Source organism: Branchiostoma lanceolatum, chromosome 6 (genome assembly GCF_035083965.1).
Source record: "Branchiostoma lanceolatum isolate klBraLanc5 chromosome 6, klBraLanc5.hap2, whole genome shotgun sequence".
NCBI lineage: Eukaryota > Metazoa > Chordata > Leptocardii > Amphioxiformes > Branchiostomatidae > Branchiostoma > Branchiostoma lanceolatum.
Window position 1 is genome coordinate 4,863,631 of NC_089727.1, and position 27,888 is coordinate 4,891,518.

General features: G+C 42.1%; 1 protein-coding gene across 1 annotated transcript; it reads left to right on the forward strand.

The window, feature by feature from the left end:
• Positions 1-27,735, forward strand: LOC136437203 (receptor-type tyrosine-protein phosphatase F-like). Its single transcript, XM_066431684.1, has 51 exons — positions 1-57; positions 371-485; positions 1,113-1,250; positions 1,652-1,789; positions 2,220-2,366; positions 3,069-3,203; positions 3,606-3,737; positions 4,274-4,411; positions 5,079-5,213; positions 5,629-5,895; positions 6,206-6,334; positions 6,781-6,924; positions 7,306-7,502; positions 7,726-7,813; positions 8,220-8,540; positions 8,651-8,721; positions 9,056-9,284; positions 9,608-9,937; positions 10,393-10,508; positions 10,825-11,011; positions 11,412-11,545; positions 11,898-12,017; positions 12,242-12,308; positions 12,475-12,661; positions 12,853-12,974; positions 13,318-13,623; positions 14,084-14,307; positions 14,560-14,629; positions 14,853-14,956; positions 15,370-15,571; positions 16,164-16,263; positions 16,519-16,774; positions 16,995-17,037; positions 17,242-17,380; positions 17,725-17,798; positions 18,474-18,616; positions 18,926-19,013; positions 19,373-19,449; positions 19,597-19,633; positions 19,948-20,090; positions 20,501-20,617; positions 21,063-21,217; positions 21,673-21,808; positions 22,492-22,641; positions 23,890-23,989; positions 24,187-24,260; positions 24,495-24,629; positions 25,058-25,189; positions 25,514-25,671; positions 26,105-26,240; positions 26,705-27,735. Exons 1-51 carry the CDS (start codon positions 1-3, stop codon positions 26,777-26,779), a joined length of 7,218 nt encoding a protein of 2,405 aa, XP_066287781.1. The 3' UTR covers positions 26,780-27,735.
• The last annotated feature ends 153 nt before the right edge of the window (positions 27,736-27,888 follow it).

Below are 27,888 nucleotides of genomic sequence, written 5' to 3' on the forward strand. Positions count from 1 at the left end.
ATGTTGATAGTCTTCTGCAAGACGGACGGAATGGGCGAGATTGGCGTAGTGGCAACTGTGAGCCAGAGTCTTTATTTCAGGAAACTTTCTTTTCCAGAATTTCTAAGTCTGTCGGAAGCCGCGGCGCTGAGCTGGGATGATTGATAAGGCCAGTGTTCACAGTAGCTGGATGTTGAAGTTCCCCTCCACATTAAGATGCAGACGGGCCAGGAAACAAGACGCCAGTCAGCTCATTAGAACGCCCACAAGGCCCCACCGTAATCACCCCGCATTGTCTTTGTGGCTTTACAAGTTACTCAGGGATTAACAGACCATTAAACGCTGCGTGCATCCAGTGAGTCTTAAAAAGTGCAGCCGTCGCTCTCCGCAGACCCGCCGACTGAGATCGCCGCAGTTCGTCTGGAGGAACCGCCGTCTGGGCTGCGGGTGGCCGCCCGACGTCCGGGGAGGCTCCATCAAGCGCGCGCCGGATAGAGCCGAGTGCCGTTCACGAGGAGTTCGGGCGCCTCTGACACCTCGACGGAAAGATGATGGATCTGCGTATTTGAAGACACATCCCACAGTGCGAATTACCGTGTACATTTGCCGGCATAACGACAGGCGGAACGGCGCCACGGCGATCCGCGCGCTCGTTTCCCAACCGCTGCGCATCCCCACAAAAAGGCGGGAGATGAAAACCTAATGTTTTCTCGGCGCCAGCGCCACTTCGCGTAACATCCCGGCTCTTCCGTCTCCGGTATTGCCTCCTAAACGTTCCCGTCTATCAATTCCCTAACTAGAAACTTCTATTAGAACCGCTGCAGACGCCGCTGGAAGAACGCGTTTCTCATGTAAAACAGACGAGGCTGGCTGTAGAAACTGTAACGTAGAAATATCGCACCACAGCCACTGATGGCAAGTTGTGCGTACAGTAGTTGTCTCGATAGGAGAGAAACTTAGGATAATGTGTCTGGTCTTAAAATCATATCACCACTCAACAAAAACAACAATAGATAAAATGTACAGTTGAACACCGGGTTATGAGGTCAAGTTTTTACTCAAATGATTCTAAATCAATTTTGTCAGAGGAGCATTCATTTTGCACACTGACACTGAATGCTTGTTTTGCACAGTGTGTGAAGAAGGATCGTATGGAGTGGGGTGTTCTCAGTCCTGCCACTGTCTCCATGGCAACACTGTCTGCGACAGATACACCGGAGCATGCGCAGGAGGCTGTGCAGCGGGATGGCAGGGACCGTCATGTCAGAAAGGTCTGGTTTTATCATGGATAAAACTCAATCGAAATAAGTTTGGTAAAAATTTCTTGCTAAAAAAAAAACACAGCATGCTTATTTTGTCAGTGAATTTGATTTATAGATCATGATTATCTACTTTTATGCAAACAGCACCATATGAGTATCCTTATCATTATTGGCTTCTGTATGACCTGCAATAATTCCACACAAGTAATACACAAAATGTTTATCAAGTGCCAAAACCAAGCAATGTTATTTTCAGCACCAAGGACAACGCCAGTGCGTTATTTCGCCATTTATAACAATTTCCGCTAGGTGGCGCTTCTACAGACTGTCCCGATAAGGTCAGTCTGCAAAAACTCGAGTCACCCGACGGGTCCACTTCCCCTCCTCTTAAATATTCCTCCCGCCTGTAGAATGTGATGATGGGCGGTTCGGGACGTTCTGTAAGAGATCGTGTCACTGCGCTGCGGGGGAGACGGCCTGCCACAAGGAGACTGGCGCCTGCAGTACCGGCTGCGCCGCTGGGTGGAGAGGCGTGGACTGTCAGAAAGGTAAACCATCATCGGAGGCCCATTTACTGAATTCCTCTTTACATACATTTCACTAGCTTCAGTAAGCTGAAATTGGAAATCAAAAACCATTCGTATAAACTATACACATTGACGAAGAAGCCGAAAATCAAATAGTTTCATAAGGTTGGTTCTTAACACACAGCCAGTAGATAATCACTTGCCGACGTTTCAATGTCTGACACTTCGTACTGCAGCTAAATGTCGCTGCTGCAGTGTGAAGAATGCTGTCCAGCGCCAAACGTGACTCAGTTTATACCCCCCTAAGTTTATACCCCCTCATCACGGTTCATGACTGTGATCTATCTTTATAAGAAATGGAACATTCAAATGCTTTGCACTGAAGAACAAAACTCACCATGTCTTAGAATACGAACATTTTTTTTTCAAAATCAACACGGTTGTTTTCCAGAGTGTGACGATAAAACATTTGGTCCCGGCTGCCAGAAAGAGTGCCACTGCAAAGACGGTGTGCAATGCGACCGGAAGTCAGGACTGTGCCCCGCCGGATGTGCGTCAGGATGGTATGGCCTGAGTTGTCAGGACACCGACCCACCAGGTATAACTATAGATAAATCCACTTCATTGCCAAGGAATGTGGCTAAAATTCTTCGATATATAGCGTTAACAACTACATGTAACACACGTTCAGAAGTTTACTTCTTCACACAATGTATTCAGTACTTTTTCTACTACTTGATGAAAAATTTTGAGAAGCATGAATGATATGACGAATACACGGAAAAACATGTTTCATCCATATACACCTGAATCAAGATTCAAGTGTTGGGATATAGAAATTTCTTAATGTTATTTGCTAGTGTGAACAAAATGTCTCTTACCTTTTATTCTGCGGCAACCTAAAGATGTTGTAATAATTATTTGAACGAGGTCAAAGTCTCCCTTTTTGTTAACCACGTACGAAACATTTTGATCTTCTAGACAGTTAAGTCAACAGACGGATATCTTCATATAACGTTACAAGATAGAGAGATGTAACATACTGATGTTTCTCGACGACACATTCACTTGATCATTACATTATCTAACTTCGACAAGATACAATCACTGAAGACTCAAGCTATCTTCCCCCCCCCCCCATCACCCATTAACTTAGATTTTAACAGTGTCTTGATAACCGTCATTGTAAGTAGTCCCAACCTCAACCCCCGCAATCTTCCATTGGCTTTTCCCTTCTTTCCCCCTCCCCCGACGGCGACAGGGACCGCAGCTAGAAAAGAAAGTTTCCCCGTGTCTGTAGACTGTGTGGAGGGGACGTTCGGGGAGAACTGTGAGTTTCCGTGCCGCTGCCGTCTCGGAGAGCCGTGCGACCAGAGGACCGGGGTCTGTCCGTCGGGCTGTGGGAACGGATGGACGGGGACGTCCTGTCAGCAAGGTACACGGCTACTCACAGCAACTAGTATATGCTATGATATCGTACAAAATAGCTAAGCATTTGTAGTTTCGTTATCAAGGAATTTAGTGGTGAAACTAATCACGTTAACTGTCGTTAAGGTTGCAAAAAAAGGGAACACGGCTACTCACAGCAACTACATTATGCGATGACATCGTACGAAATAGCGAACCATTTCCAGCTTCAATATAAAAAAAACAAATGAAGGCTTAACTTATAAAGTAAGCTTCGCGTTGTCTTCCGTGTCGCTGCAAAGATGGGTAACTTGCTCTGTGTCGTTGGGGTAAAATTCTCTGAATTAGCGATCCTTTTGATTGCCTAGAGTAATAACTGGACGTGTTTGTCCAAAACAGAGATTGCTAATGTCTTCCCATCCTTCTGTAGAATGCCCGGACGGCACGTTTGGACCCGAGTGTACGTATGAGTGCCACTGTGACCAAGTGCCGTGTGACAAGAAGTTCGGCGTCTGCAGAAGAGGCTGTGCGCCCGGCTGGAAGGGGATTGCCTGCAATAAAGGTGAATCAGGACTAACTCGTCGTGGCGACTTGCAAGACTTGCTTGAGCGTCAAGTACAGGCTAGTATAAGACTGCACGCAAGAGAAGCCTTTTAACAGTCGCCACGCGCAAGAATTAACTAGCTATTATTGCTATGTCAAAAAATTGATGATTTGTCTGATGTTGACATCTTCTTCGGTGTTCTAACAAACTTACGCCAAAAATAATTACTCAAGAACTGGATAAAATTTTGAAACAGTCAGACGTTTCAAACAGCATCCACTGTCTTTCGTCAGTGACAGGCAGCTTGAGTAATTATTTTTGGCGTATGTTACTACCTGGATGTCTAACTTTCATCAACGTTCTAACAAACTTCTTTCGTTTAAGACATCAATAACAGCGTACAGTAAAAAATGGTATACTACAGGATACATGCTTGCATCGCCGACTTGAGCATCCTGAAAGAAGTTGTAGTTGAAGAGATAAAGTTGACTCTTCGAGTGAAGTTGCGGAAGAGTGTGTTATGATCTGTACTGAAGTAACCATGTGTTGTGCAGCGTGTCCGGACGGGAAGTACGGTGCAGGGTGCAGCTCGGAGTGCCACTGTCTGGGCGGGCCGGGGGACTGCGACAAGGTGACCGGGGAATGCACCGGAGGTTGTGCAGCGGGCTGGGAGGGGCCGGAGTGTCAAAGAGGTCAGTCTTACAATTGAAAGTTTTATTGCAAGTTCATGCCCGTGGACTAATTGCAAATACATGGTATAAACATAGGGAAAAACATACATGTGTCAGGGAAATGTTGTAACAATAGGCTACTAAGAATAAATACGACTGTTGGCTATATCTAAACAAGCTGGGTTTGACTTCTTGAACCTTACAAACGACTATGTAACACTTGAGAATACACGGCTGCCACAATATCGTAGTAAAAAGTTTTAGTTTACAGCAATGAAACAGAATGTTCATTTTTGATGACCACAGAAGAATCACTTTCTGAAGGAATGTGCACTTGTTTATACGGCTAAACTACATACTTGTTGATACCAGATACGTATTGAATATATTGTCGAAAGCCCCGTCCAATGTAGGACACGGGAACCTCTGAAGCTTCTCACACTTTTCGCGCCCTTTTTCACACTTTAAACTATTCTTCTGATTTCATGCTATATAAGGATATAGGCAAAATGATGTTGCGATCCATGAGCATCGTCGTTGTCGAGGATATCACCAGATGCCAAGCCTGGATCACCTTACGCCCTTTGTGCATGTCCACCATCAGCTTATCTATGAGCAAAACATCTTGAACAACGTAGTTTGACTGAATGCCGCACTATTTATGCCGTGTGATTTGTTTTCTTGGCAGAGTGTACGGAGGGAAAGTTCGGCCCAGGCTGTAAGGACGTGTGCCACTGCCGCCATGACGTGCCGTGCGACATGTACACTGGGCAGTGCGAGAAGGGCTGCGCACCGGGGTGGAGAGGGGACGACTGTCAAAAAGGTGAGTGAGTCAGGCCCTGTTCAGAACATGGCGAATTTGTGTAATAATATCTCTTCCAAAAACCTTAACAAACACATGATTACATGTACATACATCGTAAAATTGCAAAAATGATCTGACTTTGGTGTGGCGACAAACCTATATTGTTATATGTAAGTCAAAGCTGACCCACCGTCGAGTAACATTTGATGGACATTGCTGTCGAGCCAAGCAGGAAATAGTTTCAGACGTCATCCTATGGAAACCAAGAGGCTGAGTGCATTGCAGAAGTTTGACTTTTATTGATACTAGAATTGAATATGAACACTTAGAAAAGTTATGCTCGATAGGGCAATGTGGAGTGAAATATGTACTTCTTGTTTGGTCCCGGCTGATACAGGCCGATAGATGATGATGATATATATGCTTTTACCAGGGTGTCCAATCGGCAAGTTTGGTGAGGATTGTCTGTACGACTGCCACTGTCTTGACGGGAACTTCTGCAGCCGGTACAACGGGACCTGTCTACGGGGCTGCCAACCCGGGTGGCAGGGCTACAACTGTCAGGAGAAATGTCCCCTGGGAACGTTTGGACAAGAGTGCAAGGGGACGTGTCACTGTGACCAGGGCCTGTGCGACAGAATCACGGGCGCATGCGCCAGTGGATGCGCGGAGGGATGGATGGGCAGAGCCTGCCAACAGAGTAGGTGAACAGTTGTGGAGCATTCAAATTCAAGTTGCTGCAACATTTGCACTGGCAGCTGCATCAGATTTCAACACATTGCTCGTAACGTTACAGTCTGGAAAAAAATGCATTGCACTGTAGTTATTCACAGGTACCCTTCCTTAAGTTGTTTATAAAAAAATAATCAATTACTTTGTGTTTTATCATGTTTATAACAGGGAACAGAACTTTACCTGTTCTGGGTTAAGCCTGTTTTGCGTTAAACCGGCTTCATACTAGAAAATAGCTTATTGATATACAAACCAATTTCTCTTTTTTCTGTACCCAGAGTGCCCACCAGGACGGTTTGGAACCAGCTGTAAAGGGACCTGTCATTGTAACGGGACGTGTGACATCCGGACAGGGGCCTGCGATGGAGGATGTGCTCTGGGCTGGGAAGGACCCATCTGTCAGAAATGTAACCAGTAGTTCTTTTTTTAGTACTACTCATTTTGTCCATGATTACTCATACTTCTAACTTTTATAGATATAAAGATCTCTCTGCGACTCTCTAACTCGCATGTATTGATTGATGCTCCGGTCCCATTCACCAACCCGGGGCCCAACCGTGCAGCTTGTGGGAACGAAATATGATACTGTATAAAAGACAACAAAAGACAGAAAATGTAAAAAAAAAACGACTTCTAACCAAATGTTGTGTATTTTCTAGATATGTCTTTTTTAATATCCGTTTTCGCAAACAGCCCGGACGGGCCCCGGACTGGATATGGGACCGTAGCATCAATTGTTGTTCACTCCAAACAGTCCATCATTAGAATTCCTAATTGCCGTTTCCATGTTTGCAAATTGAAAAAATAACGCCTTTTTTCTTATTCATCGTGAACTATGTTTTATTTTCTGTAGCATGTGACGTGGGTAGATATGGTCTGAACTGCGCCCAGACGTGTTTGTGCGCTAATAACGACGTGGCCTGTGATCGTGCGACCGGACCTACTAAGAACTGCGTCTGCAGGGAGGGCTACTTTGGTCTGGACTGTTCCGAAAAAGGTGCCATTCTTATTTAATCACCTTCGCTAAGAAGATTATACTTACGGTGCCACTTCTTTGTGCGTTTCTGGACAGCATAAATTGAGAAGCTGTGAATGGATTTGAATGATATTTTGGATGTTGGCAGGTTTGATTATGTATCCTCTAGTTTTGTGTATACGCGTGTAAGTCATCATATACCGGGGGTATATCTGAAATTGATTTTCTAGCACTTTAAAATGTTCTTGATATCTGGCACGTAGATGAAGGTAAGAAATCAGGTACATGTAATAAGATAACACAGTTTTGGAAAAGCTGACAATTGAGTACATATAACTATTATCTTGCGTATATCTGGTATAATACAAGACTTAGTACAAATAACAATCATCACGTTCACAGCTGAAGGCCCAGAAATCACGTCCTTCACCTACACCAGAGTCAACCTGGGACAGCCCACAAATTTCTCCTGCAGCGCCAGAGGACACCCTCCTCCGAGTAAAGACGACATCAAAATGTTCCTTGTGAACCAGGTCCCAGGCCTACCTGTGGTAGCTACACATGTGGGGGAAAATGGTACCAGAACAAACTTGTTTCAGGTAAGATTTGTTTTCATTCGCATAAGTGAGACGTGCAATGTGACTTACAACATTTTGTGCTGGTTATGAGAGCTCGAACTAAGTAAGTACGTTCATTCACCACCATTTCAGTTTGCCTCAGAGGTCTCTTTGTATCAGTGTCTTACATTTTGCCAAAAACATCAAATGCAATGTTCTTACCATAAACTTAAACATTGACAATCCTCTTTTACTTTTTTTGAAGGCTGAAGTCCAGAGAGGAGAGGTGTTTGAATGTGTGGTGACAACTGAAGTTGGGGAGAGGAAAAGAAATCTGACGGCTGATGTATTTGGTGAGTGTCCCATCCATAGTACACTCATCTATTGCACAAATACCTGACTCAGTAAAGCAATTACCAGACAAAAACTAAGGATAGTGTCAATATCAACCAGATACTGGGCGAAAATGCAAAGACACATGAGTACTAGTACAGACTGAAGTGAAAAAGAAAACCCACTGACAAAACATACACATGTACCACACTCTGCCAGTTTTGTTTCCGTGGTATAAACTTAAGATCTAGTTCTCATCATATTTGTCAATTTTCTGATAGATAAATGAGCCAGTAAAATAACAGTTTTTTTTTTACTAGCAATGAGTTGAAAACTGAAATAATACGCTGTAATGTTTTTGTTTGAGCTCTAAACCAGAACTCAGCACCATTTTGCTAAGGGAACTTTATTGTCTGCTTTTTCCAGAGCCTCCGTATCTGAAGTTCCTCCCCTTGGTGATCCCGGGGATCATGACCTTCAGTCTGCGGTGGCGTGCCTGGGCGGAGGGGTTCGACAACGGGGACGGACCCGTCACCTCCTACTCCATCTGGTATCGTCCTGACGGGGAGGAGGACTGGACCGTGCAGCCGGTCGACTTTTATCCAGGACAGGAAGAGTTCAACGAGACGCTAGAGGGGTTAGCTCCAGGGAGGACCTACGACATTGCAGTGATGCTGTCCAGGGACGGGCCAGGGGGTCAGGAGAAGGCACCACTGAAGGTTGTACGACAAGAAACAAGATGTGGGGGTGAGTATCTGGACATATGCTGCTGAACACATAAACCATATACATGGTGCAGAAACCATTTGTTGCACTACAACTTCAAGATATTAATTCTGCCCTTTGCTCTTACTCAGCACCCCTTGAGCCACCAAAAGATGTCAGAGTTCAGATACATGGACCTCGGCACATAATCGTCAACTGGGACGTAAGTACATCAGGTCTCAACAACTGTGAAGTTATAGATTATAATGTTTGTCCTTCTTGACACTGTCAAGCCCTCCACGACGATTGGCCGGATCTTTGTTTGTTGTACAGTCTTACCTGATCAGGCAACCACCTGGTGCAGACAACCATCTCCAGTCACAAGCAACATTAAAATAGCCCTGTCCATTATGTACATAGTTAACCCCGCCCTGTCCTCAGCAACAACCCGTCCTCAGCAGCCATTATGCTGTAGTCCCTTGAGTGATGGTTGAATCCAGGTTTGACTGTACTTTGTTTGTGAGGCTTGTCAGCGTAACACATGATTTATCTTCAAGGTTCCTGAAGTGGAGGTGATCCGATGCTGGTACTACGGCTTCCGTGTCCACCACAAAAAGGCAAATGAGCTGCTGGATAAGGTGTCAGTCTCGCAAAACCAGACAAGCACCACCAGGCAGTACAACCTTTTCGTCTCACCTGCAACAACCTACCTGGTCAAGGTGGAACTGTGGAACCTGGTGGGCTCGAACCAGTCACCTTACTACGAAGTCAAGACACCTGACGATGGTATGGCTGTGAATTTCAAACGGAGTGTCTTTTTAGCAAATGCGCACGAGAACGAACTGAACAATTTGAAACTACTATTTCATAATAATTAATCTTTTGTATTGAATCATTGTGTAATTCAGACTGCGATATGGAAGATTATACACAAAAACTTATAACACATTTTACCTTCATATGTAATATCATGTCTGGTATACACAAACATTTTCAATGGACGTAACACAGTAATGCTCTTTCCAGACTACACTACTGTCACAGGTTACACAGTATGTTAAAAGCAGTTTATTAACATACCTTTTTTATGTTACATCATATGAACACAGTTCCAGGGCCTGTACGAGGGTTTAAGGTTCTCCGCTACAGCAGTAAGGCAGTGCAGGTGAAATGGGAGGAACCGACAGAGAAGAATGGCCTCCTGGTCGGCTACCAGGTCACGCAGAAGCTCAAGAGACGTAACCGGCGGAGCCCCGGGGACACCTGTGTGATCCCGGTGCCAGGCAACGCCACTGAGACCTGGAGAGTCGCTCCCAACATCACCAGCTTCATGTTTGAAGGGTTGCTGCCCCATTCTCTGTACAGGCTGTCAGTACAAGCCATCACAAGAGCAGGCCCTGGCCAAGAAGTAGCAATTGAGCAGACGACAGCTCAAGGAGGTACTGTTCATCAATTGTATGTCTTTCCGGAGAACAAAATAAATTATACATTATCCTTGATTTGATTTTGATCCTTGCCCCCCCATTCGCCAACTTTGACAAACGGATAGGTGTGTTGGATGTTGAAAGATTTGGACCATTGTTAACTTGTCACACTTGAACACCTACATGTAAGTCGAGTCCTTACTCTACCCAAAACCCTTAGCTAACACAACACCTAAGTTGAGTCCTAACACTTAAAAAAATGTCAATGGTGTTGATCTGAGTTGACTGGTCCTAGTTGACAATAGTGTAACTCATCCTGATCTCGATGGATTAAGTATACCATTATTCATCTCAGAATAACCTAATAATGACATCCTGTTTTAAGGAACAATCCTTTATTTTTCTTTGCATACAAAGCTTAAGAAATGAAAGCTACGACTACTACTAAATTATGTGTCTGATCCTCACAGCTCCGAGTGGATCTATAGAGAACCTGCAGGTCGTGAGTTTCCAGCCCAAGGCCATGCAGATCAGCTGGGACCCGCCGGCATGTGAGACCCGCAACGGCAACATCACGCACTATGAGGTGAGATGAGAAAAAGATATTTCCATTTACTAAAAAAATAGAAAATAACGTCACCCATTGCACAATTCACTGAGAACATCTTGTTATCTGAGTGTCAGAAAGATTCCAAATCAGTGCATTTACAACCCTGTAGATCATTTCCAGTTACAGCCACTACCTTTCAACACTGACAAAAGGTAGTGGAATATTACTACCTGAAATGTCTGACCGTTTACAAAATGTATCCAGTTCCTTGAGCAACTTTTTCTATTGTATATTTTATTACCCGGATGTCTAACTTTCATTAACGCATATGTATATTTACCTTTCCTGATAGGTCAGCAGTGAGGAGGTGAATTCTACATCTCCTCTGCCCGGCTCAGAGACTGCTAACGTGTCCACTACAGACATATGGTTGTATGACCTGGTGCCGTACACAACATACCGACTGCGCGTACGTGCTTACACTCGGGCAGGGCCTGGACCGTGGTCTACCCAGCTGCTTCAGCGAACCAGGGAGTTCCGTAAGTAGAACAGTTTGTCATTTATCTGTTAGAACATACCATATGGGAGGGTAGCACCCCAATGTTCCAACACCTCTATGTTCCAACGCCCTATGTTTCAAAACCCCATGACTCTAAAACTCAGACTCTAACCCTAAAAACCCTAAATAGGAGTGCCGGTACATAGAGATGTCAGAACACAGGACTGGCCCGTATGGAAGACCTTCCCTCACAACATCATCATCATCATCCAGCAATGCATTGGTTATAAAAGACATGTATATGGCAGAGCTGCTTACTTACATCATTGGCCATAAAAGCTGTCATTAGTGTCACCTTTAACATATAAATGCACCACAGTCCCAGCAGAACAGTTGGCATGTACCTCGTTGTTTTAAAGGCCCCACTCCCCTCTTTACAGGCCCAGAGGCACCACGTGATTTCCAAGTGGACTCTGTGTCCCCGACATCCATCTCCCTGTCCTGGCGTGAACCCTGGCCGCCCGGTGGCATCATCACGCACTATGAGGTCATCTTCTGGAAAACCATGGATGAGGTATACATTTACAAAATTTTCCACTGTTTGTTAATGTTTGCTTCAGCAGCTTCTATATTTTGCAGAAACGTTTTGTGTGTGTTTGTATAGCTGGTCCTGTCAGAAAAGCAAATACACTTGAAATACATTCTATGGTTCCAAGCTTTCAATGGAATGAAGCAATTCTCTCTCTTGGCTTGGCTTTGAAAACGAAAATACTAGCAGTCTGAGAAATGTACCAGCTTGTTTTGTAAACAATTAAGCAGAGGTAATGGCCGAATCAATGCAACCTTCAACATCTTATAAATTGCAACTTTCTCTATAATACATGTGTTGTAATCAGTCATTTTATTCTGATTTGTTCATCTATCAGTTTGGTGCACCTTCGCTTCTGAACAACAGGACAGTCATGGTTAATGAGACCTATGGACCTGATGACGTCATTCAGTATGAAATCGACGGCCTGTCAACCAATGTCAACTACACAGTTAATGTACGTACCGTGTTGATGAAATTACATATATCATGACATATCTAACTTGTAACCCTTGCTTACATTTGACCCAATATGTTCAACGTTTGTAGCCCAGCTGTTGAAGATTTAACGGTCAAAGCTAAAGGGAAGTTGTGATAAATGATTATTGGTAAACAATTACATAAGACATTGTGTCGTTTGTGATAAAGAGTGATATTTGTCAATGTACTTTTTTACTCCAGATCAAGGCATTTAATGGAGTTGGAATGAGCCCCAATGCTCGAGTAACAGCGTTTACTGATGAAAGTGGTATGTGACAATATTCTTAACTTTATCAATAATCTGTTTCATAACTAGCTAAGGTACATTGTGGCCTAAATGGTTGAAACATTTAATATAGTTAGTCATATAGCCTGAACATAAACTGTCACTATAAAAAGTATCACTTCTAACTGCTCTGCCTATCTTGACTCAGCTCCTGGTCCCGTCACAAACCTGACAGCTGTGGACGTGACCTCAAACGCCATTGTTGTACGTTGGGAAAAGCCTCTACTCAACCCAGACAAAGTCTCTGCTTATGAAGTCACCTACCAGAGCAAGACGAAGGGAGCCTGTCCACTCTCCGTCTCTTTTGTCACCATATATTTGATACCAAATGCCAGGTACATTCTCTTTCTTTATGAAGATTTTGTTTTGCTTTTTATCATTGAAACTTTGAGAGGATAACGTCCTCACATCATTGCCCAGAAAGCTACAAGTAATTCCCATTTTTTTAGTCATGTTGCCATAACCTGAAACCTGATGATTTTAAACCTGAAACGGAAATACAATTGAGTACTTTCTTTTCCCACAGTGTTACTGAATACAAGATGTTCGGACTGACACCATACACTCTCTACGGAATATCTGTGCGGTCAAGAACAAAGGCTGGTTTTAGTGAAGTCACCGAGATTGAAATCAGGACAGGAGAAACTGGTAAGTGTGATGCAACTGATTCCTAGAGGCCAGTGTGACAGATGATAGATGGTTACACTCTTATTTTTGGACACCCCTATGTTAATATCAAAACCTACTCCTAACCACAACCTTAACAAGGCGGTGTCGGAAGACTCGGAACATAAGGGGCTTGGTACATGTACATGTGTACGTGGGGGCGTCGTAACATGGGGCTATCCCCATGATGATTCTACTAGTACTTAGAAATCGTACAAAGCATATTGAATCTCCATTGACACTTACTTTGTAATAATATTTAGTATGCAAGAAACTGCACTTTATAGCCAGGTAAATGACAGTACATGTATTTCTTATTTTCCAGTTCCAACAGGACCACCGACAAACATCTTGCACAGCCAGGTGACGCCAACATCAGTATTCTTCACCTTCCTCCCACCACTTTGCGATCAGAAGAACGGGGAGATCACCATGTACGAATACGTGCTGGTACGACAGAACGCTACGTCAATCTCAGAGTGGCTTCTGGGAAACACCTCTGCCACAACTTACGCACAGAAGTTTGACGGCTTGATTCCGTTCACCGATTACTACTTCAGAGTCCGAGGCTTCACCAGTGCAGGACCTGGGCCGTTTTCAGATGCTGTTAGTGTCCGGACAGCAGAAGACAGTAAGTATTTTTGTCAACAATGAACAATCTTAATACTAACCCTACAATTTTACTTGGCTTGAAAGTTCATATGCGTTGTGATAAATGACATTCTAAAGCAAAGTTAAACTGTTATTTCCATCACAAAACTTGGACTTGACACAAATTTTCGACTGTCTGACACTATTCTTTGTCAAGGAATGATCAATCTACCACTTCCGTGATGTCACGTTATGCAGGAAGACAGATCTTTAATACAAAATTTGTGAAAGTCAAATGTTTGTGTTTATATATCTATTTATAAATCTTTAGGGTGGTCCCTGAGTAACTAATTTTCAAAGGAGCCCTTACAAAAATCATAACAAATGTGTTGAAAATTTGTAATTGGAAACTTTGCTTCAGTAAATAGCTTTACAGCACATCTCCAAATGTAGGGGGGATACCCTTCGTGCAAAAATTAAGTATCACATTTCATTCCCAGAGCCACCTGCTCCACAAGATCTGCGTGTTGCCGTCACTTCCGATACAACTGCTACTATCACATGGACTGCCCCATCCCCACCACATGGGAACATCCTACGATATGCAATAGAGATCCAGAAAGATGGCGAGTCTCTCAACACGTCAAAGATCATCCGGGCTGCCGACAGGAAGAACAGGCTGGTTATACGAGACCTTGCCCCCTTCTCCAACTATTCCATTAGAGTAGGTTATTCATGCTTTTTTTCCAGAACCGTTGACATAATCATCAAGTCAAGTATCTTATACCAAACATGTTATGCTGTAACAAGAACAGCCTCTTTGTCAAACCAGTACATAGCTGAACCAATGAGGTCTAGATAAAACCTTCTTGGCTGAACTGACCTGAACGTGTAGAAAGTGCTGACATGTTGAATGTGTATCACTTACTTTAGATAAAATCTGTAACATTCCACCTTTGTACCTTTGGCAAAACAGGTGCGAGCTGCAACTGCAGTTGGAAAGGGGCCGTTCAGCACTTCAGTCACAGCACTGACTGATGAGGGAGGTGAGTAAAAAAAAACCTTCTCACTCTGCACAATGGAATTGCCATCTTTACTTGCCGTACATTGGTACAAAAGGAATATGATGTCATCAGTTTTTTGCACTTTGTGTTGATGATCAAAGCCCATTGCTTGGGTTGCTTTTATTGCTAGAGAGCTGAATCTTTACAATGTAATTGTGTCGTTCTATTCAAAAACAAATGTCAAAGTCTATTATTATTTCACTAGTTCCTGGCACACCCGATGACCTCACTGTGACAACCACAAAGAACAGCATTGTGGTCCAGTGGAAGCCTCCTCTACAGCCCAATGGAGTTATTCAAGGGTACAAGGTAAGCACAACACAATCTCATCATCATGATCCACGGTTTTCTGCACCTGCAGTCGTAAAAACGTCCTGCAGCTGCATTCAGTCTTCATCTTTTTCCACTGTGTATTGTGGCAGTGTTATTCATTCATTGTTATTCTATACAGGTATACAGAACGATCTGAAAAATTATCAGAAATTGACTGCTATTAGTATTGGACCGTAACTTATTCCCTTATCATAACTTTATGAGATTGGGCAGAGATAACCTGTATACAGTATCAAAACTGTCCATTGCTGGTGTAGCATTGAAAAAAGAAAGGATTAAATGTAAAAGGTAAAACCAAATGTATCATGACATAAAAATAAGATAATCTTAGACTCTCGGTCCATTGCATTCCTCAAATGGATACACTCAGATCTTTCTTACCCTGACAGGTCAGTTGCAAGGGGCTTGCCTCTCACGACCCAGACTACCACCCTGCTAAGGATGTCTACCCTGTAGAGAAGCTGGCGACAGAGTTTCACCACGTCTTCGAGGGTCTTTATTCGGGTACAGACTATGCCATAACAATCCGTGCAAGAACAAAGAAGGGTTATGGAGACGCAGCTTTCAAAAACTGCAGCACCACCATAGCTGGTAGGTTCACCATAGCCATATGTAACGTCTACTAACATGATTCTGCCATATAACTGCCACCCTGAGAAATGCGTCTAAAGAGGTCTTTAATGCAATGTAACCCAGTAAAATGCATTCCTCACTCAGTATATCTAAATTATCCATACCGTGATATATGAGTTTAGAGTTTCTTTGAGTTTATTGAGATACCCTTTAGCCCCTCTAGGGGGCTAATCTTCCAGGGCTCATAAACACAAAATGTACATCACAAAGTACATACATACGTCCACACATAATTACATATTTACATACAGGTAAAAGCAGGTAGAATTGAAGAAAAGGATTGGTTGAGGTCAGAAGCTAATTATGACTGAAACCATCAGTCGATGACTGAAACCATCAGTCGATATATATATGTGTGTGTTAGTGTGTGCTGCACTAGAGGTCTCTCAAAAAGGCAGATATATGTAGTAATGTAACCCAGTGGATGAATGTTGATGGCAGTTATAGTGGCCATTCTGATGTATTTCTTCTGAACAATTTTACTGCAGCCGAAGTTTATGGTTCATGGGATGATTCATTTTCATATTAATTTTTCTATCCCGAAACTCAGAGCCGCCAACACCAGAGGCACCACTTCCAGTAGGAGAGGCAAAGGACAACACTGTCTCCCTGGAACTCAAACCTGTACTTCCTAAAAATGGACCAATCAGGTAAAACAGAAGAAAATCGAATGTAGTTTATCAAAAGAAAAGTGTAACTCCTTCCACCGCTTTTTATGTCCCCAACCAAAGTCAGGTGCCTATTTTACTGCTGGTTGGAATGAGGAAATTTGTGCCTTTCCCAAGGACCCAATGTCTAGCAAGGAATCAAACCCGTGACTACTTGATCTTGATATTTGCTCCATAGCCATTTGATGCCACATTATTTGACATTCTCTTAATACATATATGTATTTTCCTCTCTAGTGCCTACTATGTAGTTGTCCAAGGCAACAACCAGCTGAGGTTTCTGGACAACCAGGGTGAGATGCTGGACTACCACGAGGCATCTGACCAGGGGAAGCCCTTCTACATCACCGCCATGTTCAGTCCAGATGAGGTGAAAGAGAAAAAGAATTTTGTCGTTGGTGACAACAAGACCTATGGTGGCTACTGGAATGCACCCCTGGTGGAAGGGGAGAAGTACTCTTTTATATACGGAGTGGCAAGTGAACTGAATGGGGTATGTTGGTAGAAACTATTTGTGTTATTTTAAATTTGTGTGAAGTTTTTGACACATTATAGATTATACATACATACATGATATAAAAAGTGGAACAGCAAGTCTATACATCCCTCAATGTACAACAACCTATCATTGCACTTGGGGGAAAGTAAGAGGATTGTATTTTTTTTAATCTAACAGCTGCACATTTGACTTGTATTTCTTACTTTTACAACAGGAGAAGCTGATGTCCTTTTCAGAGACTCAACGTCCAATTACAGGTGCAGTACAATGCTACTTTTTACTACATGTACCATGACAATTTGTATTACACTTTTGGGGTATTTTGGATAAACCAAAGCACGCTATGGCTGCCATTTTGGTACAGAATATGATCTAATATACTGGGCAATCATGCTGCTGTTGCTGATAGAGGATATGAAACTTAATATATTCGAATAATCATTTTGGGGAATCTTTTACAGTTTCTCAAGATCCCAGTGATGACGGTCCAACAGTAAGGAGGGCTGCTGACAACTCTTCACTGATGATAGCTATTTTCGTGGCTGTCCTGCTTCTGCTCCTGCTCATTTTCATGATCTTACTGGCTGTGTATGTGACGAGGTAATCTAACTTTCATGTTGGAAATAGGGCAGCCCAATTAGTATAGCTTTTTAGGCAGTCTAGACATGATGTAAATGCCTTATTCCATTGATTTTTCTAATAACAATATGGGTTATATGATGGTCTTTAGAGAGTCTATCACAATTTGGAGCAACTATAAGCTTTTCAGCACCATGGACGGATCCTTTTAATTCATATATCTGTAAAATACATTTTTACAGATATAAGATTTCCACATCTAAGTACTGAGTACTGCAAGGCTAGGATGAAAAGAAATAGAGTCAATGGCAGGTGCCAATAGCTCACTGTTGTTCATTCAACTACATGTAATTTGTACTTTGCAGACGGAAACGACAAGGAACACTTGATGTGGCTGCAAAAGAGGCAGTATGTCTGTCACCAGTGGCAAAAGCTCAGGGTAAGACATTTCTCAACATAGAGCCAGAAACTACATGTAGAACTATAAAGTACTATATTGTAATTACAAATACACATGAATTTTATGGACAATGGCAATGGTGTTTGTTTCTAAACCCTAGCATCTTGTCATCTACTGCTATAAGGCATTGAGAATGATGATTAAAACCTCTTGGATGGTGGAACATATCTAATGCTAGGAACAGCTCTACTAGCACTGAGGAATTTATCAACAGTCAGTATCAACATATAACTTAATGCTACAAATCACTTGGCTTATTCGAGCCTTATACCATCGAGAAAGCCACACCAAGGCGAAACTAGTCTGGATGTGGGCTTGAATAAAGTCTTAAACAGGGACTATGCGGCTATGGCATCTTTTCTGAAGATACGGCGTGAGTGTGTACGGTTGGCTTGAGGTGGCCCACTACTACTGCCTATTAATGCTACATTTGTATATATGCGTAGTTTTCAACATTGTAATTGTATGTGCTGTGTCAGACACCCAAAATCAGCCACGCTGCCTGGGTGGTCTTGTATTGCCGTTGCAATTTGAATAAAATAAAAATAAAATGCTACAAATCAGGAAATGTCAATTCTGCTCTTTGTATTCAATTTTTATCCTTAACTATTGTTCATTATTTCTTTTCCACAATATTCTAATGGACAAATTCAGATGCAGAGAACCAGGAGGGACATGCGCCATTTCCATTTCCAGTCAAGGAGGGCCAGTACCCGCCGCTCAAACTGGAGGAGTTTGCAGAACACGTACGACTCATGCGCAGGGACAACAAACAGGGCTTCAAGCTCGAACATGCGGTGAATGCTTCATGTTATTTTTTGTTAGTAGTCTAAAGGATTCAGTGCTCCTAGAGATATCATCACATGCTTGAACTGTTGTTTGAGGAGTATAAAATGCAAGCCCAGGCTAGTTATATCCAGGAACCTTATGAGAAGTGATGCCAGTTTTTACAATATTATTCATTTGTGTCTTAATCAAAAACAAAAAAGTAATGTAGCTACGGTAGTTATTCATCAATGCCATTTCACTGTTACATGTATTAAATGTCAAGTTGCTTTGTCTATAATGTACTCTTTAATCATTGCTATGTCCTGTATTTGTTCTAGAGCCTCCCGGACGGTCAGACGTCGTCATGGGAGACGGCATTCAAGGAGGAGAACAAGACAAAGAACAGATATGGAAACATCGTTCCATGTGAGTTGACAATGCTGACCACCAGAAACTATTTATGATTACTGCAATTTTCTTCCCTGGATGCTTTGTATACAGTCGTGTACATTATTTTGTGCACTGAAAATAACTTGCATTTGCTGATTTTTATACTTTGGAGTTTAGAGCCGAAAATTACACAGTTCAATGAAAAAGCTATTCTCTCTTTAGCGGTATGGGTATTATTATCTTCGCCGAGGAACTCGGAGTAGATTATGTTTTTGGTTGAGCCGGCTGTTGTGTGGGTCTGTATGTATGTCAAGAGCATAACTCGTTTGCTTCAGCTATAGCCCTTGAGTGCATTTCAAATTACACCAAAATATCTACCACGATCCCAATTTCAGATGACTCCAGTCGGGTTGTCTTGGAGCCCACAGTGGATGACCCAAGCTCCGACTACATCAATGCCACCTACTGTGATGTAAGCTCTTCTGCTTGTCGCTTCATCTATTTGTAAACTTTCACATACATTTGCGCATTTCCAATGTATGACCAGTGTTACAATCGCAGCTACAAATCAAGAGCTTAAATATAGTTCTATGAGCTAATGTGAGTCACTGTTTTTCAGGGTTACAGGGAGAAGCAGGCATACATCGCAACACAGGGTAAGATTAAGTATTATTGAACCATAATAATGATTGCTCTTGATATCTGTGTTATCAAAGAGGTTCTATCTTGATAGAACCTCTTAGGTGCCATGAAGTCAGGATTTTATGGCAAACTTTGATATGGGAAAAATGTAAGTGAAGACTCTTCACTTATTGCAAAAGTCACTGTTTTCTTGGAGTTCAGGCAAAGTGGTAACATTGGTCTACTACATTTATCTTTTGAAAAATTGCTAGAAGTGAGCTCCGTGAATGTTGATGTTACACTCGGTAAATGACAAACTGAAGTTGACCACGATTTGTCTGCACTGCAGGTCCAAAGACTAACACGGTGCCCGACCTGTGGCGCATGGCGTGGCAGGAGCACAGTGCCAGTATTGTCATGCTCACCAACCTGGTGGAGATGGCAAGAGTACAGTTCTACTCAGACCAGGAGCAATCCGCCAGCATTCCCAAGGTACTCAGAAATCCTTTTGCATTTGTAAGACTTTGTTGTATTGATTTTTTAAAAGTTTATTGTATTGATTTTATTGTATTGATTTTGTTTTATATTTCCTACTTTGTACAATTGATGTACTTGCAATAACTGTGAATTCTAATGAAATACATCCATGTAAAATCCAACACTATTGACAAGCCTGTAAAGTCATCCATTTATTCATTTTGTGTCCCTGTAAGAGATATTTCCCTTTCCTCCCTGTTATTGCTTGAAAAGCGTCAATTATTTTTATCTGCATTGTATCAAAAATGGGAAGTAACGTGACATGTATCTCCAAATGTCCTACGTCACGACTGCTTAGCAATAAACTCAATGCAAGTGCGAAGGATTGTGGTACTATAATGAGTTTGCATGTTTGTGTTCTCCAGCAAAAGTGTAAGCAGTACTGGCCTGATGAGGAGGACACATATGGAGACATCACTGTGAAGGTGAAGAGTGTGGAGGAACTGTCAGACTACACCATTCGCACCTTCATCATGACAAAGGTGGGAGTTTGATGCAATGGAGTTTTTATAGCTATGTTTTACGAGTCTCACTAAAATACAGTCAAACCTGTACAAGTAATAACCTTCTACATTAAGTACTAGCTGGCCAATGTGACCACTTTTTTGTGGATATAATCTTCCCCATTGACACTAGCATGCAGAATCTGGTCTATAGTGACCACCTGTCCACACAGACCAGGTTTCATTGGTCCCCTGGGTGGTCTTCTTAGCCAGTTTTGACTGTACATAAAGTCTAAAGTATTGTTACAATATATTGCTTGTCTAGTCTGTTTTACACCTTTACAGAACAAGCTGTATCAAAAGGCTGACTAAATTATGACACATCATTGGACATTAGATGCATTACTGCATCACAGCACAATTCATAAAGTCATTCATAGAAAGTGAAGATAACAACACTGTTAACAAGACTGTTACTTTCCAGGAGGGAGAAGGAGAGAAGCGTGAGATAAAGCAGTTCCACTTCACCAACTGGCTGGACCACGACGTCCCTGATCATCCCACACAGCTGCTGGCGTTCATCCGTCGGGTCAAGGCTCTGACTCCCCTGGAGGCTGGACCAACCATTGTCCACTGCAGGTACATATTAGAAATTCGGTCTTGTTACAGGCTTGATGCGTAAAGAAGAAACACTCAATTCAATTATAGGACAATATGTAGCTCTCCAGGCTAAGAGTAAACAAGGAATTTCATGAGGTAACATTTTGTTCCTCTTCAAAGAATGCCATCAATACTACTTTCTTACTAAAGAGACAAATTCTCAAAGCATTATATGCACAGACCATTTTTTTCATATTTAGTATATTGTACCTTGTTTGAGAAGATGCTTTAATTTTGATTACGCTTATGCTAATAAATAGCTGTTGGTTAGAACAACTGACTTTTTTTGTTGTACACAGATCTACTGTGTGTCCATTCATTTAAATGCAGAATTTGATCAAAACAAAGTAGAATGTGTGCATCATTTGGAGATACCCTCTACTCTGTCTTTCTGACATAGCTCTAACGGCTTCATTTGATTTCCTCCTGCCCAGTGCTGGGGTTGGACGGACAGGCACCTTTATCGTCATCGATGCCATGCTGGAAATGGCGCGGCATGAGGCACATGTGGACATCTTTAACCACGTTCTGCAGCTGCGCAAGGCCCGGATACAGATGGTGCAGACAGCGGTACGGACTTACATTTCCTTCTCCTGTACCTCACTGACTACTTGGACTATGCATAAATGTACAAATGTATAATGTTGTGTCAATAGCTAGGTCGCTCAGAAATGACTGAACTATCTGAACACATGCCCTGTCTTCTCGCTGACTGATCAGAATACATGAGGTGCAACCATTGCTCAGAAATGACTGAATCATATTTCCAATCTGAATGCTTATCTTCTCACTGACTAATCAGAGTATGAATATATGAGATGCAACACTTAGAATGCTCAGATCTGACTCAATTCTTCAGAGATGTGGGGAAATCTGAACAGTCAAGATGCTGCAGGTAGAAAAAGTCACAAAGTACTGAACTTAACTGCTCATCAAAGAATCAAGACATAGTAAGTTAGTATGGTGAGACTTGAAGAACAAAGCCAATTCTCCCCAAAATAATTTCATCAGTTAGGTAGACAATAGGATATTGGAGCTTTCTTTTTATACAACCAGTAATGTATCATCTGCCGACGAGAAGCAGCACTCCAGTCAGATGCTCTGAGGAAGGTGTCTGAGAGACACCAAAACATCAGCAGGTGAAACATTACTGGTTGTGTACAAAAAAAGTCCAATATCCTAATAGTATTGTCTACCATGTCTCTCGCTGCTGTTTTACGCTGACAGTCTGACACAAAAGTTTGTCCAAACAGGACCAGTATGCTTTCATCCATGAGGCTGTTCTGGAAGCCCTACAGACAGGTGACACCCACATTCCTGTGTCGGAATTCCGGGATGGTTATGAAGCAATGACACGCAAGAGGCCAAAGGTCAAGAAAAGCCCCCTGGACGAGGAATTCAAGGTAACCAAGTCCTGGAACAAGACAGTCCCATGTTTTATAATAGCAAAATCTAATGATCATGAGTTGGTCTACCAATGTCTACACCCAAGCAAGGATAAAGGTAAAGCCTAGGTTACACATAGCCGAACATGGCTCCCGAACGCTAGCCGACTCAGGTCGGCGGTAGTTCGGGAGCATTCTGACCAGTTCTTAGGCCACGCCTATCTTTGGCGCCGAACATGCGCCGAAGATGCGCCGATCATCTCCTAACCAGTACACGAATTACTCCCGAATGGGCCCCGAATGCTTTCTAGCTTACTCCCAACCATCCCGACCTCTAGCCGCAGACTGCCGAATCTCTCCTGACTAAACCCCGACCAATTGCAGACCCTCTCACGAATTTAAATGGACATATTCAGCGACTTTCAAAAGAGGGGTCGTTTTCGGTTTTAATCAAAATAATCCATTCCATTATGTTGTTAACATCACCGAGAGATCGAATTCGGATCATGGCTAGCTTTAATACTGCTTTTAGTGTTCTTCTTTGTTTTTGGACGTGTGAAGGTCGGGGGTGATTCGCCCACGTTCCGATAGTAGTCACTTGGTTGAGAATTAGTTAGCAGAGTTTTGTCTACGGCCTTGGGGTGAGTTATGGGTAGGTTGGAAACTAGTTGGGAGTAAGTCAGTGTTTCTGGCGTGGTTAAGGTTCTAATTTTACTACTTACTCAATACCGAATACCAGCCGAGCACTAGCCGACCGCGCCGAACACCAGCCGAACACCAGCCGACCCATTTCAGACCCTCCGTCCAGAGCCGAATGTTTTGAAATTTTCAAAACATTCGGCTGGCGCAGCCGAACACCAGCCGACTCAGCAGAACGCCAGCCGACTCGGCCGAACGCCAACCGAGCTAGCTCCCGAATCACTCCAACCATGGTCGGGGGAGAGTCGGGAGGCCATGTTCGGCTATGTGTAACCTAGGCTTAAAGGAAGAAATATACCGTCAAATCTATACAAGTGGCCACCTCTACATAAAGACCACCTGGCCAATATAACCACTTTTTTGTGGTCCCTTGGATGGTTTTTCCCATTGACACAGTCAAGCATATCTATAGTGACCACCTGTCCACACAGACCAGATTTTATTGGTCCCTTGAATGGTCATTTTGGGCAGGTTTGACTGTACAAAGAAAGCAAACCTAGCAAGAGTATTAATCTCTTTCTACAGTTAATTATGTGAAATTCATCCATGAACATCTTTGTATCTTAGCTTCTGGTGAAGATGACCCCAGCTTTTGATCCTGAAGACAGCAATGCTGGATGGTTGGAGGAGAATAAGAGGAAGAACAGAGATCAGAATGTGCTACCAGGTGGGTTGACTAACTGTTTTGAGTACGTTGTACCATCATTCTGAATATGAATGGAAATAAGATCCGGTTTTGTTCACTGTGGACAGTTTACTTGAATAAGGCCTAGATTGAGAAATGTCCTGCATGTCTGCATGATAGATCTCTTTGCTAAAAGGAAAGACCATTGACATTTTCATTATTCTTTTTCATTGCTCTAGCGGATTTGCAACGTGCAGTACTGAGTACTGAATATGCAAACCAGAGTGACTACATTAATGCCATGTACCTGGACGTGAGTTAAATATTCCATTTTTATTTCTGATCAGATAACTTCCCATACACTCAGGCAGAAAAGAAGTTAAACCCTTCAAGTAGTCTAAGTAGAAAAATAGTTGTTGTCATTTCACCTTTGATTCCTTTATCACTTTTCCAATTAGGACTGTTTGGGAAGATGAAGTTTAATGCTATCTTGGTCAATGTAAACTTTTAACCATATTCTGGTTGCTTCTCTTACTATTTCCCACAGAGCTACAAGACCAGGAGTGCCTTCATAGTCACCCAGACACCCCTGCCTGACACTGTGGCTGACTTCTGGCAGATGGTGTACGAACATGGAGCACAGACCATCGTCATGATGAACACCCTCAGGAAGAAGGACAAGGTAGAAAAGGAACAGTGATTCAGAATAGACCATACTTTTCATTGCAGCTCCCCATGGCCTGATATGTCGAAATTTGTCTTGTTCACAAAGACAGACTATTCAGCCCCAGGTAGTATGTCTGGTAAACTTATGTATAACCTCAATTAACCAGTTATCCACCAGTAATCCACCAGGTTACATATATCTGTCACTTTAATAAACAGTGTGTTTGAGAGATCTCTAGTGCAGCATGCACCCAAGTAAATGTATGAGTTTAGATATGCAGGAGTGCATTATATTGGGGGATGTTGGGTTGGAGATCTCATTATTTCAGGGTGGCAAAAATAAGTGAACTGGCGGAATTATGTTAGTAGGTTTTACATTAAGTCAACACCTGCAATTTGCACAATGTCATATCAATTGCTACCACCTTTGTCTCTCCATTTCAGGATATGGTGCAGTACTGGCCTGATGAGGAAGGGGGCGCAATTGAGTATGGGCCGATTCGTGTGGAGCTGACCGCCACAACCAAGGCTATAAACGTCACAATGAAGGATTTCCTACTGGTCAACACCAGAGCTGTAAGATTGAAAGTCTTCATATTTCACATTCAAGAGAAGCCAGAGAAGACTTTAATGTCTTAGACTCTTATTTGTTACATGACAAAGTGACTTGTAAACCGCCCGTACATAACCACTTTCTGACATTTTGGTGATCACCCTCCTCAGAGCAATACTGACAATAATTTGTTGTATGAAATATTTTCCCTGGTCATAATTTCATCTATCAGAGCATGAAAATAGCTCTAGAAGAAATCTGGTAATAACAAATTTGTTAGTAAGTTCTATAGCCCAAGGGTTATCACATAAATTTAAAGTGATTTCACCGGTGTGTCCATTTTACAGGATAGCGAAGACATCCGTGTGGTAAAGCATTTCCAGTTCCTGGGCATGTCACGTGACCAGCTGTGCTCTCGTTCCCGGGGTGCTATGGTGGAGCTCCTCCATCTCTTAACCAGCTGGCAGAATGAGTGTGGTCCAGGTCCTGTGGTTGTCCACTGCTTGTAAGTCCTGTGGGATACCTTCTCTTCACAACATGGCAACCATCATTATAATGAACATGTATTTCAACATTAAGAAAATGTGACTGCACAAATGCTGAATACTATAATCATCTACTATGTGACCAATCCTGTCCATTGAGAAATCTTAAGTCAAAGACCTGCATGACATTGATTCAGAAGCCTTTAGATGGTAGCTGCATAAGGTATCAGAATTTTCTGGAAGATCATATTGATAGTAAAGTAAATACACCTTGTCTGCTCAAAAACATGTGATAGTGTATGTACAATTGTACATGTATATAGATGAGCTAATAATCAAGCAAAAGCTAAAAATGGGCAAGTTCCTTCCAAGTAAAGAATGTCTTCTAGTATATACAAAGCTCAACAGTATTGTGAAGCCTCTCAAACAGTAGAATGTGTTGTTTCCCCTCAGGACTGGGGTTGGTCTGAGCGGAGTGTTCTGTGCGGCTGTGAGTCTGTGTGAGAAGATGGAGGAGGAGAAGTCAGTGGACATCTTCCAGGTGGCTCGCACTCTGACTATTCAGCGTCCTCACATCATCAACTCTGCTGTAAGTACTAAGTACAGCTGTAACAGAACAACCACAGCACGGGGTGGATGCTGGGGGTAGTTGGTGCAAACATCAGTCAATAGGGTGACAGGCTTTCCTATGAAGTCCTTAAGTTTCATCTTAATAGTTTTAACATGTGGACAATATTGGTGGTGTTTCAGCGGTTACATGTACAATGTATGCGATGAAATAGCGGTTTGTGATAAACCAACAGACATGTGAGACAGATCTAGAAATTTACTATGGAAAAGGTAAATACATACACACAAGCACAAGATATGATGATACAATACTTTGAGTTGTGTCAACTTGTGTGTATGAATGTTTTAATGTATGGCATTATTTCATATCTAAATGTTCTACTGTATGTTAGATGGCACTTGATGGCGACCTGTGTATTACTTGTGTGCAATGTGATCAAGAAGTTTGGTGTCTTAACTCCAATGCAATTGTTCCACTAACAGGAGCACTACAAGTTCCTGTACGATGTGGCCATGGAATACCTCAGCTCCCAGCAGGGGCTACTGACCTCACACTAAGGTTCTCATACTCAACCTCTCAGCATCAGGAAGATTTTGTATGCATGAAGATATTACTGAAGATCTTCAAGCTGAAAGAGTATTATATCTATGTTGATGAAGATTAGATATCCAGGTAATAAGATATGGCAAATGGCAGTTACTCATTAAGCAACTGGATAAAATTTTGAAAATCGGGTTTAAAACTTTCATCCAGTTGCTTGATAAGTAACGTTAACTGTTATTTGGCATATATCATATCTAATTTAATATACCAGTCTTTATGCAAGCAACAATGGGCAAATATTGCTCTCTGTGAAAGTGCCTCACTTTTCTACCTTAATAATCTTAAATCATATAACTGACAAAGGCTTGGATAACATTCATTTTATACTGTATTTTGCTGTCACAATTGACAGTACAGGATTTGTAATAATAATATCAGTCCAAAGCTAAGTTTTGTTACTTTGATATGTATTCATGTACATGTATATCTAAAAGCAATGTTATCACCTTCACTGTAATATTACATTGATCAGAAAATGATCTTCAAATTTGACAGCTCATTAGCTATAGAAATAATTAATAACTAGCAAAGGCAAAGCAATCAGATCCTACTAATTTGTAGCAGTTGCTTAATTCTAACGATTATCATAATACAGAGCCATATACTGCCACATTTGCTTGTGGTGAGAAGACAGAAATGGAGAAATAGAAAAAAAAAAGAACTTTCTTCATTCTTGCCTGCATGAAAGTATATCAGCCTTAAGTGAAGCTTGTTCATGTATTTGTCTTTAGGTCTTTAGCAGTATTATAAGATAATGGTAGTTAAGAAGTAGTCTACTATATTCCTACAGGCAGGTAGTAATTAAGTACTGTTTACTCATCATTTAATCCTGTATTAATTTTTCCTAATGATGGTAACACTATGTGCCAGACAATTAAGGTATGAATAAATGAAAGTTTTCAGCATTCTATCAGGTTTGTTGAATGTGATCATTTCTTTCCAAGATTCTGTATTTGAGTTTGATAAAGCCTGGTTAAGTTACGCTTATACTAGGAGTTATAGTAGCCCGCTCAACTTTTGCTATAGCCATGGAGAGCAGAGTTACACAGACTAAGTTCAATAC

Excerpts from the sequence above, each read along its gene's own strand:
- LOC136437203 (XM_066431684.1), top strand. The coding sequence starts at position 1 with ATGTTGATAGTCTTCTGCAAGACGGACGGAATGGGCGAGATTGGCGTA. Across the intron at positions 12,662-12,852 it reads TATTTGATACCAAATGCCAG|TGTTACTGAATACAAGATGT; the intron begins GTACATTCTCTT and ends CTTTTCCCACAG. Across the intron at positions 19,450-19,596 it reads TCAATGCCACCTACTGTGAT|GGTTACAGGGAGAAGCAGGC; the intron begins GTAAGCTCTTCT and ends ACTGTTTTTCAG.